General features: G+C 66.1%; 1 protein-coding gene across 2 annotated transcripts in view; it reads right to left on the bottom strand.

Moving 5' to 3' along the window:
* The window catches only part of KIF26A (kinesin family member 26A), a 40,467-nt gene that overhangs the window by 14,236 nt on the left and 11,931 nt on the right, over positions 1 to 14,300 (bottom strand). Inside the window, exons 1-3 of one of the 2 annotated variants that reach the window (XM_042990704.1) lie at positions 7,452 to 7,913; positions 7,271 to 7,365; positions 5,814 to 6,004 (exon numbers count right to left, since the gene is read on the bottom strand). In XM_042990704.1, coding sequence (XP_042846638.1) covers positions 5,814 to 6,004; positions 7,271 to 7,365; positions 7,452 to 7,725 — 560 coding nt within the window. In that variant the 5' untranslated portion in view covers positions 7,726 to 7,913. Of the gene's footprint in view, positions 1 to 5,813; positions 6,005 to 7,270; positions 7,366 to 7,451; positions 7,914 to 12,640; positions 13,094 to 14,300 lie in introns of those variants that run through there. The other variant, XM_042990703.1, reaches the window with a different exon arrangement.

Here is a 14,300-nt window from a genome sequence, read left to right as displayed (position 1 = left end):
CCCGCAGCCGTCCAGCACATCCTCCCCCGGCACCACGTTAGAGTTGGCTCGCGTCAGCCCCCGGAGCCCGCACCCTCCACTGCAGGCCACCAGGCTACCCGGCACCCACCCCAGGCTCCCAGCACGGTGACACCAGGTGACACAGATACGAAAGAACACACCGTGGGCCCCGGAGCGCATTCAGGCTCCGTGCCCGGTGCGCAGATGGCCTGGCCTCATCACCTGTCCACGCGGGTGGGGCCCCCGTGAAAGGGGGGCAGCCGGGATGCGATCCGAGCTCGGGGCTGAAGCACCTGTGGCACCCGCGGGCTCCACCTCTCTTCTGCACCCCGCGGTGCCCGCCCAGCCCTCAGCCAGCCTCCCGCTCAGCCATCTACCGCCAGCGTTTTGCTTAACCCCACTCATCTTTAATAGGAGTTGTCTTTTAAGAGACCCCAGGGACGGCTTTCCTCCTAGTGAGGTGTCATGGCGGGAAATAAAAGTAATCTACGATGCGTGGCGGGTCCTTAATAGAGCGGTGGCCGGTGGTGCCGGTGCGTGCCCGGGCCGGGTGGGGCGGGGGTGTGGAGAGTGGAGCCCACAAGCTGTCCAGGAGGAGCCCAAGCATCTGGGGGCGCAGGGAGCCCCGAGCCGGGCCACCGGGCTTCTCTGGCCACAGACCAACAATAACCCGATTCCCGACTGAGCCCACGTACTTGTAAACCTCAGAACTCCCTGCAAGAAGACCTTCGTCCCACCCCCCACTGCCTGAGAATCACAGCAAGTCAGGGGCAGAAGGGGCCTGGCAGCATCGCCTGAGGGCAGGGGACAAGAGCCACTCTGAGAAGGCAAGGCCTCGGCCACAGCCCAAACTTGAGTGTGACCTGTCCCCGGGGGTCAGTCAGGGCCGGCAGGGCGAGGACCAGGGAGACCTGGGCAGGGGCTGTGGGAGGAAATGAGGCCATTTCATCAGAGCCTGGGCTCCTGGGGCTCCTCTGCCCGGCCCGCTGCCCAGCCTTGGACTCCTGTCCTGGACCCCAGCCACCCCGGGTTCTGCAGAGGCTTCCCGCCAAGCACTCAGGGGCGGGGGGGGGGGGGGGGCGCTGTAGCAGGACTTGGAGAACATTAGCACCCAGCAGGCAGCCCGGCCCCACCTGCCCCACACTGCCCCCAGGGGCTGAGGTGGCCAGGGAGGGTGGGACTCTGAAGGACTACGAGGCCCCAGGATTCATTTCCTCCTCTGTAAATAGGAATAATCCTGCTCATTCCCAGGATTTCAGGAAAGCCCAGCACGGAGGGGCCGCCCAGCACGAGCGTGTGGAGGGTGTCCGCCAGGCCCTCAGGCCGATGGAACAGGTCAGCAGCAGACAGCCCTGGCCAAGGCAGGCCTCCCCCACGCCAACAGCCGGTTCCCTGCTCCTCCCTAGGTCAGGCAAGGTCCGCCTGGGACCCTGGCGCTGTGGGGGGCGGGGCATCCTGAACCCACACTCCTAAATCTCCGGGGGACGTAGGGGCTGAGAAGGACCCAGGGTTGATGGGTAAGGTGGTGGAGGAGGACAGAGCAACTCCGGGTCACAACCTCCAATCTGCACGACCAGAGGGCAGTGCTCTCTTTGCCTGGTGGGTCACACACGAGGCCAGATGGCTCCTGTTCCCTCCGTGATCCTCTCAAGAGCCAGGGGTTTGCGGCACAGACCTCAGCACAGCTGGTCACCCTCAGGGCCCTGGCAGCAAAGCACAGCGAGGTGTCCTTCCCCCAGACACGTTCCGGTCACGCCTGGACAGGGGCTGGGCCTGGCACTCTCTGAGGTCCCGCCAGCCCTGGGAGTCGGGAATGCTGTCGGCCAGGGCTCCACCCTACGGTCTGACCTAACTCAGGGCACCCTCTCCTCCCTCCTCAGCCCTGCGGTCGGCCCCCAAGGGGCTGGGAGCTGAGGAGCTGGGCCCTGGCCCGCCTGGCCCTCCAGGTCCTGCCCTTACAGGCTCACCCCACCAGGCATGACTCAAAGACATGTCACTGCATTAACAAGGGCCCAGGACGGGCACTCTCTCTTTTGATGAAATCCAGGCCCCTGTTAACAGGGACAAACCCAGCAGCCACACCTCGGTGTCTATGGCCTGGGGGAGGGGGCCCCTGGGGGCCGGGCTTGCCATTAAGGGCTGCAGATTTCTGGAGGCCCAGGCCTGGTTTCTGACCAGGGAAGGTGGAGAGAGCAGTGGGAAGGTGCCACCAGGCCTCACAGAGGCTAAGAGAATACACAAGCACCACACCCAGGACCATGAATGCCCACTGCGTTGTCGGAGGTGGGGGCCCAGGGCGGGACCTGCAGGGGTGAGGAGTAGTGGAAGGCGAGACATGCCGGGAAGTGCAGGCAAGTCTGAGTGGTCGGGCTCTGAAGAGAAGGCTTGGAAAAGCAGGAACTTCACCTGCGCATCTAGCTCTCCGCATCCTCAGAAGCTATTCTTCCAGGAAGCCTGCCCTGATGCCCCCAAGCTGGGCTTCCCAAGTCTCTGCCTCCTGCTACTACAGGAACCAGTCCCTGTCCTGAGAAACAAGTTTATAAGGCCGTGTCCATCCACCAGGCAGAGTCTCAGAAGGGAAGGTGTCTGCCAAGCCCAGGGCAAACACCGGGGAAGCTCGGGACGCAATGACATGGCTAAGAGTGAGTGAGTGAATAGATGGGTGCATGGGTGAGTGGGCAATGAGTGCATGGGTGCAGAGGTGACCGGGTGAGTGTGTAGGTGAGTGGGTGAGTGTGTGGCTGTGTGGGTGAGTGGGTGCGTGGGTGAGTGGGTACAGGGATGAGTGGGTACGTGGGTGAGTGCATGGGTGCATGGGTGAGTGGGTGCAGGGGTGAGTGTGCGTGGGTGAGTTGGTGCAGGGGTGAGTGTGTGGGTGGGTGGGTGCGTGAGTGCATGGGTGAGTGGGTGCAGGGGTGAGTGGGTGCGTGAGTGCATGGGTGCATGGGTGAGTGGGTGCAGGGGTGAGTGTGCGTGGGTGAGTGGGTGCATGGGTGAGTGTGTGGGTACGTGGGTGCAGGGGTGAGTAGGTGAGTGGGTACATGGGTGCATGGGTGAGTGGGTACAGGGGTGAGTGGGTACATGGGTGCAGGGGTGAGTGGGTGCGTGGGTGCAGGGGGTGAGTGGGTGAGAGGGCGCAGGAGTGAGTGGGTGGGTGGCTGGGGGATAGACCCCTCCAACATCCCTCGGGGAATATTTTGCCTTTTTACAAAGAACAATTGCCTCTCACAAACGAGGTGACTGCACAAGCAGGTGGCCTTGATGGTGAGGCCCTTCCCTATTCGAGGAGGCAGCCAGGGCTTTTTGGACACGTGTGTGGCCCCCACTCCCACAGCCGCATCGTGTCACCTGGGAACTTCACCTCGCAGTGGAGACACTCTCGGCAGAGCCGTCTTGCTCGGGGTACCTGGCTTATGCTGACCGCGTGCCCCTGGGCGGTGCCCCCTCTGGCTGAGGACCTCTGCCTGGCACCAGGCCGGACAGTCCTCGGGTTGGGCATCCAGGCAGACACCCAGGAGGGGCTCCACCGAGGTGGCAATGCGGGGGCATCTATGAGTGCGGGCGGGGGTCCCGGTACCTGAAGAAAACCTCACCTGTCACCTCCCCAGCCCCTGCCCAGGAGACCCCAACAGCTCTTCCAAAGCATGTACGTTCAGCGATTTGGGAGCTGACCCCCAGAAAGACCCAGAAGGGTGGGCGAGAGACCACTAGAGGAGACATCTTGGGAGGAGGGGAGACGGCAGAGGTGAAGGGCAAGGGCACCCCACGGTAGGAGCAGGAAAGCTGGGGAAGGGGGTCAAGGCCTCCAGAGAGAATGTAATTATGCCCTCCCCACGGAGCCCGGCCTTGTCGGAGCTCTGGTCAGTTGGCACTCTGAGCTCTCGGCCACAGCTGTGGCCGCCATGTGTGAACGGCCCATCCAGGCCCAGCTGCGGGGAGCAGGGCGCCAGGCCTCAGCCCTGAGCCGTACAGCACAGCAGCATTAATGAGGTCCTGGGCACCCGGCGCCCACGCGACCACTCTCTGCCTTGGTTCCCCAAATCAGGGTGAGGGGCTCAGAGGTCCTGGGAAGGCCCGGGGCGAGGCTGGCCCCCAGCGAGTGCTCCAGGACCAAAGGAGATCCCAAACTGCCAACGGCTACCCCGTTCCGCCTCCCCCGGCCAATGCCAGGCTCCTACTCACCCCTCAAAGTCCACCTCCGTGGCACTCAGCACCACGGACAGCACTCTGCCCTGTCCCTTCACAGATGCCACACGGCCATCAAAGGCTGTCTGCACAGATACCCACCCCCGCTGGCCAGGGGGCAGGGCGTGGGCTGGGCTCAGCTCTGCCCCTGTAGGAGCCCGGCGAGGGGCAGAGGTGGGAGCACAGAATGTACACTCAGCACACGCCTGAAGCCCCCCAGGCCAGGATCCGGCAGCTCCACGGCCCCCCAACACACACACTAAACAAGAGAGCGGACGTATGGTGCACAGCACTCCCATCCCACCCAGGGGGCTGTGGCCCAAGTCAAGCACAAGGTCCGATGGCCTTCCTGGCCAGACACCCACCCCCCAACTTGGCCCGTGCCTCTGCGAGACGCTGCTACGATTCAGGGCTGGTTCAACAGGCTGGAAGTAATGGCTGCGGGCAGTGCACAACCCCCCCCCATCAGAAAACTTGCCTCCCGCTGTCCCCACACTTGTTTCTATGGTAACTTCCCAAGGTCAGCAGCAGCCTTGCTCCGATGGAGACAAAAGGCAGCCGGCACCTGCTTAGCCGGCCACAAGGTTACTAATGAGCCAGCGTGGCCCCCAGAACCTGGGACCACTGGAGCGCTCCTTCCTTTTCAGAAGGCTTGAAATCCCCCTGCAGGCACGGCCCAATGCAGCAAGCCACTACAGAAAGCCCTAGACACGGAGGCTAACCAGGTGGGGACGTGCCCAGCTTGGCCCTCTCGTCCCCTGCACGGGGACTCCCCCGCCGGCCCCACAGCCAGTGTTCGCCAGCCCATCAGCACCCCCCTCCCCGCCCCCCGTCGGGCCTCACAGCCCCACAGCCCGTGCTGATAAGGCACCTCGCCCCTCCACCCGCACATGATTCCTGGACAAGCTTATCAGTGCCCGCCAGGGCTGCTAATGGGACAGTGACCCGCATCTGGGCCTGCCATTACCACTCATTACCACCATTACATCCTGTAATCCACAGTCCTCCGCTGTGTCTGTCCTATCTGCTGAATCCCAGGGCCCTGGCGGGAGGGGCAGGGGCAGGGGAAGAGAGCCCCTCACCACACACCACTTCCCACCTCCAAACCTGCCGGGCCTGGGCTACACCAGCCCCCGTCCCCAGCACCTGGGGCCTGCAGGGCCGCAGCTAAGCATCTGGGGGACCAGAGCTCAGGCCGGGACTGGACCACCCAGCTCCTGGCCGACGGGGGAGCTGGATCTTACAGGGACAGATGTGCCGGCAGCCCCCCGGGGAGGGGAGGGCAAAGCGTGGGGTCTGGGTGCAGCCTGCCCTCCAGGACGCCCTCCTTCAAGCCCCGTTCCACTCCCCCGCCCCCGGCTCCCCGACTGGGATCAGCCTCTATCTGAGGCCCAGCCCACACCGGCCCAGGGCAGGCCCCAGGACACCCGTGGCTGCAGCCCACCCCTGGTGCCAGAGGCCTCCACCGCCGTAGACACGGTGCCCATCCACCGTGGCCCTGCCGCTCCCCTGCCGCCCTACCAGGCAGATCGGCCACAGCTCTCCCAGGGAAGGCCTGCAGGCCACGGGGGCCAGCGGCCCAGGTCCCCACCTGCTGTGTGTGTCCCAGCACCCCCGGGGGGACGTACCTAATGAAGAAGGAGGCTGCCGCCGACGGGCCTGTGGAGCCCCCAGCCGGGGCGCCCGGGGCCGGGGTGACCAGTGCCGTCGTGCGGGCCCCACCGCGGCCCCACGTCTTCGACGCGCCATCAGAGCTCAAGGTGGGGGAGCCGTCCCGGACCGTGTCTGCCACTGCCACCGCAGCCACCGCCGCCTCAGCCTAGGGGGAAGGGGGAGCCTGCATGAGGAACACACGCCTGCTGGGGAAGCGGACCGCACACCCCAGGGCCCCCACATGCTCCCCGGGCCCCCGCACACACAGGACCCCGGCTGGTGGCCAGCCTCACAGGGCCCACGGAAGACAGGTGGACACAGATGCCCACCCAGTGACCCCCACACCCCTCACCCCCGGGTCACCCACCTGGGAGCACGCAGGGGCACGATCAGAGGAGAAACCACAATAAATATTTGTCAGCAGCACTAATTGCCCCGTGTATGATAATGTATGACGCTCCCATCATCTGAAATACTACTCTGGCATTTCCAGCTAATTAGCTAAAATAAATTCTAGAAAGAGAGACAGCCTCGTAATGAAGCACAAATGTAATTAAATGCTCCCTAGGACGGCACCAGAAAACCTGAGATCCGTCCACCATATATTATGTTTATGTGCCCACGTCGGGCCCTGGACCCCCAGGCCAGACCTGGCCCCGGAGGGGGTGGATGTGGCTCCTGGCAGGAGTGGGGGGTGGGGGGGAGCAGCCTGCCTCAGCCTGGCCACTCCCAAACCCATTCCCCTAGGAATCCCTGTCCCCATGGTTCAAGCCTCCCCAGGTACCACACTGGTCCCTGGGCCCCCCTGCTCCACTCGGCCCCAAGGGCTGTGGACAAGCACTGCCTGGGCCACCTTCTACGCCAGGCCTGGGAGGACCAGGGTCCTCATGCTGATGGGACATGGGCCTCCCTGGTGACCCTGAGGGTGAAGAGCCACATTCTGGAGGGCCCAACGTCCTCGGGGTCTCCTAAGGGACGCAGCCAGAGGCCACGGTGCCACCACACGCCTTGGGAGGAACGTTCTGAAGAAGGTCCTGCCACCTCGCCACGGCGGAAGGTCCCGCCCTGCCCAGCCCACGGTCAGCACCAGCTTCCAAACCCCTCTTGGGACACAGTAAAACCATGTCTGCAAAGGAAGTTCACAGAGAACCCCAAACTTCAAGCTAGATAGAAGCCATGCACTCCCCCCGGGGGCCCCTGGTGCACCGGCCGCTCCCCCAGGAGATGGAGGACTGGTCAGTAGCAGAGAAGGGTACACCTGAAACAGCCCAGGCCCTCACCCTCCGCGCCCTGCCACCTGCCTTGCCTCTGCCTAGAGGGCAGGAACTCCTATGCATCCCTCAGAACCCAGCCCAGCCAGCCCTCTCCTTCTCCAAGGCACTCCCTGCACCTGCCCCAGGTGCCCTGTCCCGGCCTCCCCCAGTCCTCTGACCTCAGCTTCCCTCGGGCTGTCTAGTGCTTCTGCACCCCGCCTACGGGGCCATGCCCAGCACCATACTTTCTCAGTCCTCCGGCTTCCGTGAGCACCTAAAACATGTCAGGAATCAGGAAGACCCTGGGGGGTCCTGCCACACAGACCTGGTCCCCTCCACATCCTTGTGCCAACACCTTGCCTGGGGCACGGTAGGTGCTCAGTAAATCTGTCTTCCAGGAGCACACAGCCTGGCAGGGACGCATCTTCTCCCATGGCTGGGAGGCCCCCTGTCCCTGAGGGAATGGGGCTGTTGGAGTGGAGGGGGCACCAGCTCCCGGAGAACATTCCAGGAGGGCCAGCCAGGCCTCGGCCTGGACGATAAGAACGAGAAGCTGCTTCTCCAGGAGGCTGTGGAGACCCAAGGCAAATGTGTGGGTAACGCAGGGCAGCCCGGCCGGAGGCCTCCCGTACATGCTCACACCTGCCCTCAGACGTGAAGACCTTTCTCACCACTGGACGCAAGTGCTCCCCACAAGACCCGGCGCGGTGGAGCAGAGCGGGTGGGAAAGACTTGCCACCTTCCGTGCCGTGGACGCTGACCACCGGGGCCCCGCAGAGCAGAGCAGGGTTGAGCACCCACCGTGCGCCCCAGGGCCGGGGAGGGGACCACCACCCGCAGCACCCCCGTCCCCACCCCTGTTGGCATCCTGGCTCCCGCCAGCCCCCCGGGACGGCTCTGCCGCGGGGCCCACGCCCAGCAGCACGGGCCAGGCCGTCACTCCACTCAGTGAGGCCTCCCGGCCAGCGGGGGACCCAGGCATGGGGTCACAGAGGGGGCCCTCCACGGCCCCTCCGTCCACTCCCACAGGGCCCGGGCCAGCCCACCGTCGCATGCAGCCTCTCCGCCTCCAGCCGGAAGGTTCTGGCACCACCTGGCGATGGCGCGGGTCGCCCACACTGACCTGTCTCCGGAGTCCCGCACGTGCCTCGGCTCCGCCGTCCCACGAGCTGCCGAGACACGGCCCCGGCCATCGGGACGGCCGCTGCCGATTCCTGCCGGGAGCAGAACCCAGGCATGCCAAAAGAAGCCGGAGGGGGCGGGAGGGAGGGCGGCCAGAGGGAAGACCACGACAGGAGGACAGGAGAGAGGGGTGGAGGAGGGGAGGGGAGGGCGGGAGGCGGCCAAACAGAAAAGGCACGAGAGGGAGGCACGAGAGCAGCAACGAAAGAGAAGCACGAAGAGAGGAGAGCATGAGGCGGCCGCACCGGCCCGGGGCCCAGCGCGCAAGCTCAGAGCCGGTCCCGGCAGAGGCGCCCGAGGGCAGCCGGCACCGACGGGCTCCAGGCGGCGCCTGCCGCGGGGCTCCGGGGAGCACCGTCCGGGAAACACCAAACTGGCCCCCTGGGCCCGAGCCCCTCGGCCTGTGATACTCTGGCACGTGAAGGACGGCGTTCGCCAGCTCCTCAGCACGAACCCCTCACTGGGGGCTCTTCTGTGCCACGAGGCGGGGACGGCTGGGGGGCAGGGGGGGAACGAACGGCCGGAACTGAATCCTGCAGGCCGTCGCAGCCCGCCGTGGGGTGCGGCCGGTCCTGCTCGCCGGGCCTGCGCCAGGCACCAGAGGCTCCGGGCTGGGAATGACCTGACCCCTGCGGGTGCCCTGCCCACCCCCGCCCCCATCCCATCACAGAAGCAGCTCGGCTGCAGCACCACAGGGAAGAGGGGGCCATCTCATCCAATGTCTGTTCCATGGAGGGGTAAACTGAGGCCCGGAGCGAGGGCACCAGCAACAGGCCAGGTCAGAGAGACAGGCCAGGACCCTCCACTCCCTGCCACCCCAGCCGCATCCCTGAGGATGGGCGGGCACCTACCAGGGACCGCGAGGACGAGGGGAGGCAGGCAGGCTGGTACCGAGGTCACCGGCGGCAAACTCCCCGGCCGATGCCACACCACCCGCTCCCCGGTCTCCATCAGAACGACCTCGGCTCCCGTTCCACACATCACCTCCTCCAGGAAGTCCCCCACCCAGGCAGGGCCTCCACTGCCCCAGCCCCCACGGCCAGCCCGGAGCCCTAGGCTCTGGGTTCTTCCCTCCCCGCCGACCATGAGCCCTAGGGCGCGGGGTAGGGGCCGGGCGTGGATGTCTGCAGGACTCGTGAAGGTCTGCACAGGCTCCATGCAGCCCCGCCCCCGGCCGCCCCGCCGTGCAGGCTCGTGGTCTCCGGCTAAGAACCGAGCACAGGAGTCCCGTGGACATCTCATGGCTGCTCCGTCAGCACGGAGGGACGTGCTGCAGTTCACGGCCAGGACCCAGTGCAGCAGGTCAGGGCGGAGGACCTGGGGTGGCCCCATGGCCACCACCCAGCATCTCGGGGCAACCAGGGTGGCGACGGCCCGAGCCTGGCTCCCGTGGGCACCTCTGTGCCCTGTGGCGGCAGGTCTGCCCCTCGGCCTGACGGTCCGGAAAGCATCCGCCAGACTGTCCCGCCGGGTGGGCCCCACAACCAGGAAGCAGCACTGGACACTCAGGAGGTGGAATTAGCTGGGAAGGGCCGAGCTCCGTGCTCCCAGACGAGGGAGGCGGGCTTCGGTTTTGATTACAGCTGTGGCTGCCGAAGGGCCGCTCCCTCCAGACACGGGGCTCTCCGGACGGTCCCCCAGAGAACACGGGGCGGGCTCCCCAGCCACAGCGCCCAGGATGTTCTGGGCCCTCAAAGTCCTGGCTCCCGGCCTCCGCCTCCAAAGACCATCCCCCTCACAACCTGCCTCCCCCTCTCCGTGCTGAGACACAGGGCTGCAGCCCGCCCCCCAGCCCTCCCGGCCAGCTGGAGCCACGTCCGCTGGAAACAGTCGCGCCCCGGGGCCGCCGGTGGGCACCCCAGCACGTCCTCCAGAGGTATGCACACGCGAGACTTTACCATCCCAGAGCCACTTGCTATCGATGCCCTGGTTCCGGGGAAATTACCTCATCTGAATCCTAAAGTTCTATTTACGCTTCTAATAATCTCCCCATCGATCGCCAGGGCTGCTGTCTAATTACAGATCGTTCCCACCCACCCCAAACGCAATCAATGTGCACATAAAACGGAGAGGGAGCCTTAAATGCCCACGTTTTACGACGTGCTGGCTGCAGGCAGGACTGGCCAGCAAGAGGCCAGCAACCCCCTGCCTGGCGCGGGAGACATAGACTCTCAACGGCTGCACCGACCCCACGGCCCCCGCGGTCAGCTCATGTCCCTCCTCTACCTCCTGGGCACCCTCAGAGCGAAGGCCGACCCCTCCCTCTGCCTGGCATTCGAGGCCCCTGTGAGACATGCATCCAGCTCCCTTCCCAGGAGCCCTCGGGCTATTCCCCGCGCCCGCGCTGACCCGCCACAGCTGGGCCAGCCACGTCTGATGCTTCCCTCTGGGCCCAGCTCAACCTCACTTCCTCCGGGAAGCCACCCAGCTCTCCTGAGCTGCCTCCCCAACTCAGTGCTGCCCCCGAGGCGGCCCAGTGCTCAGCCAGGAGGTACCAGGCATGCGTGGCAGGGGCTGGCCTCCCCCTTCCTGGCCTCGCCCCGGGACTTAATAGAGGAGAAGTCAGAAGTGGCAAGGCCGCACCCAGGACCCGTCATCACGCCAGCTGGAGGCTAGTTCGAGACCCAAGTGCTTCCCTGAGCCCCTGCACACCCCACCCCCAAGCTGCCAAGGGCCGGGGAGGCCCCAAGGGCAGAGTGCCGCTCCAGGACTGGCCCCAGCAGTGGTCACGGGGTCCAACTCCCAGCGAGGGCAGGATGTCATCAAAGGCACCGTCTCGCTAAACTCAGAGTGGACGGCAAGCCCAGGAGTGGGGACCGGGCAGGGGTCTGTCCTGCTTTGGGATTATGTGTGACTTTGTCCCAGCAGCTGGGGACCCTCCCTGTACCTCCAAGCCCCGCAGCCCCACGAGGCAGAGTCCACGGGGCAGGTCTACCCACCACTCTATTTCACAGACGCTCACTGGCCAGGCTCGCACGGCTGGCTCTGGAGTGACTGGAAAAGGGACCAACAAAACTAGTTTCCACAGCGACCCCCTGATCTCTCTGCCCCGGGGGTGAGTGATGGGGGAGGGGGCAGCAAGGGGGCTTCTCCATATACCCACCATCACCAAGGCAGCAGCGTCGGGACGCACTTGGCCCAGACCCCCGCCCCTCTCCCAGCTCCCTTCCCCCTGCAGTCCTATGTCCTGATAAGGCCCCCAGGCTTCACACCTCCACCTCCAGGGAGGCCTCCGTGCTTCACACCTCCAGGCCTCGGCCTCCACACAGAAGGCTCCTTCTGCCTGGAAGGCCCTTCCTACGTGTTTGCCTGGCGAACTCCTACCCTCGGGCTCTTAGCCTCAGTCCTCCACGAAACAGACGGGCACAGCTGAAGGCCCAAGGCCCCGGGAGAGGGCAGCCCCGAGGCTTGGGCAGAGCAGCCAGGCGCATTCTGGAGAAAGGCCTTCCCAGGACAGCATGGTTAACCTCATTCATCACCCTAACCCAAACCGACTCCCTCCAGTGTCCCAGGAGACCCCTAATCCAACAACCCTCACATCGCGACTCCTATCCTGGTATACTTTCTGCTTGAGGGAAAACCGGGGGCGCCGCAGACCCCTGGGAGAGACCACCCCCAGCCAAGCTCTGTGGCCAGGGGGAACACGCCGGTCCCGGCTCTGCCCTCCAAGGCTCGCCTCTTCTCCACCTGCGTCGGGGACACCGGCCCAGCGCTCTGCCTGAGGACGCCCAGCCCAAGTCCATGGCACCCACAGGGCCCGCTGGTGCCCAGAGCTGGCTCCATGGAGGCCACGCCCCCTGGTGTGGGGGGCCACGAGGAGGGCCCGAAGAGGAGAGCCCTGGGGGAGGGGACACTGCCGCCGACTGAAAAGATGTGCCTCCTGAGAGACCGGGGGAGTGGGCCCAGACCGCGGCCACCACCTGCAGGCCCCTCCCCCTAATGCCAAGCTCTGTCGCGCCATCCACAGCCTCGGGGGCAGCCAGGAGGGGAGGGGCCGCCGGACCCCTCCCCACGAGATGTTCCCTCTGCCTCTGACCCTGAGGAGGAGGGCCCGACCCTGTCCCAGGAGCCCTCCCGTCAGCCCACGCACCAGCCGGTGCTCTCAGAAGCAGGAGCGGCCGACACCACGCCGGGCCACGCATGCTGGTGCTGCGTGGAACCGACGTCCCCGGGGCCGCGTGAGGACCCTGCCCGCTGTCGCGTCGTCAGCACACTTGACGGGGGCCTCGGGAATGTCCGGGGGCCTCCCCCAGTGTTCACGGCCCCTTGCTTAAGGGGGTGCTGCTCAGTCTGCACAACGTGAGCCACGGTGAGATGTGGGCAGGGCCCCTCAGAGGCCAGCAGCCCGCCCCGCCCAGGGGACTCACCAGGCACGACGGTGGCAGAAAGCTGTTGACCCTCGAGACGCTCCACATGCCCTCCAGGCACTGCTGGGCCTGGATGGTGACCGTGCTCAGTGCTCCCCCGAGGCCAGCAGGTGCCACCGACACCTGGACGCTGGGCCCAGACGGCCAGGCCAGTCCCTTCCTCCTGTCCGGCCCCACTCGGCCCGGCTGCCTCCCGGCCGGGCCACCGGCCACTGGCACAGCCCGCGGGCCGGTTACGGTGCCCGGGCCGGAGGGCACGAGGCCAGGGCCTCCGTGCGGGGCGTCAGGGTCCTCGCGGCTGGCAGGTGCCTGGAGCAGCCGCAGGGCCTCCCGCGTGAGCTGGTTCAGGTGCGTGTCACAGACGTCGCAGCGGCGCTCGGCCTCCGGGCGGCATGTCGGCAGGGCCCCGGGCGCCGGCAGCTTGTCGAGGAGCAGAGCGGAGAGGCAAGGGTCCTGGGGGGACAAGGACAAAGGTGGTCGGTGCCTGGGCGCCAGGACCCAGCCCCGCGTTCCTCACCCGCCACGGCGCCAGGCCAGCTCACGCCGTGGCCGCCATATAATCCATAACTGATTAATAAGCCCCCAAACGGTTTCGTCTGCGCGCACCCAGCAGGAAAATAATTATCGGAGCTTAATAGTGGGGCCTACGGTGCCCTTGACAACTACCTGCCTCCTCCCGCCCTCATTACTGTGCTCAGTAGTCTCGGCTAACGAGGCATCTGCGCGTTCCCCCAACACCCGGGCCGGCCTCGAGCAGCCAAGGCCGCAAGGTTGCGAAGCATCCAGGAGGCGGACACCCCCCACCCTGGCCCGGGGCCCTTCCACGCTTGCAGGCTGCAGGCGCCCCAGGGCTCCACTCGAAAGCAACACCCTCCCCCACCCTGAGGGCCGGCCCGGCTCAGCCCCAGGCGAGGTGGGGTCTCCCTGCCCTGGTGAAGCCTCGGCCCTGGTGGGGATCTGGAGGAAAACGCGAGGCGGCCCTGCCGTAAATGTGCCAGCAGAAGTCCCGCCGGGCAGTGACACTCCGCGGAGGCGAGCCAAGCGGTTCCAGGTCCACGGAAGACGGAGGCACTGGTGCCAGCTGGCAAGGGGGCAGGAGGCTTGAAGCCCACCCTGCTCGATCGCAGGTATGGATGTGGTGCCCAGGGCGTGCGGCGCCTGGTGACTCCTCCTGCAGCCCAGGGTCCCGGCCGTGCGCCGGGGGAGGGGGGCACACCGTTCTCCCTCATCGTGAGCCTGGCGTCCAGAAGGGGCTAGGGACAGGAGCCAGGTCAGCCCGAGGGAGGCCCTCACCCCGCCTGGAGGTCAGGGAGGCCTTCTGGAAGAGGGAACACCTCTGGAAGGAGGGAGAGGAGGAGAGAGCCAATCCTCAGAAGGAACCTCACTGGAGACAAGTTCTCAAGAGTCATATCTCCAGGGCCCACGCCCGGTCCCTTGACCAAGGCTCTGCCTTGGCGCCCCCCTGGGGCAGCCCTGGGGAGGTCGGGGTCAAAGCCAGAGCCAGACCCTCCACAAAGCACTGGCCCGGCCCAGCTGTGGCCGTGACCACCCAGGGCGTTCGTCCTCACATGGCCAGCTGGGCCGCTCGGCTGGGGCTCCTCCCGCCCCCGCCTCGGGACCTGCTATGACCCTCCAGACTCGGAGTTTCTTCCTCTCCCAG

The sequence above is a fragment of the Panthera tigris genome, chromosome B3 (assembly GCF_018350195.1).
Source record: "Panthera tigris isolate Pti1 chromosome B3, P.tigris_Pti1_mat1.1, whole genome shotgun sequence".
Classification (NCBI taxonomy): Eukaryota; Metazoa; Chordata; class Mammalia; order Carnivora; family Felidae; genus Panthera; species Panthera tigris.
Note: the sequence above shows the minus strand (reverse complement) of the source record. Positions and strands in the feature narration are given on the sequence as shown.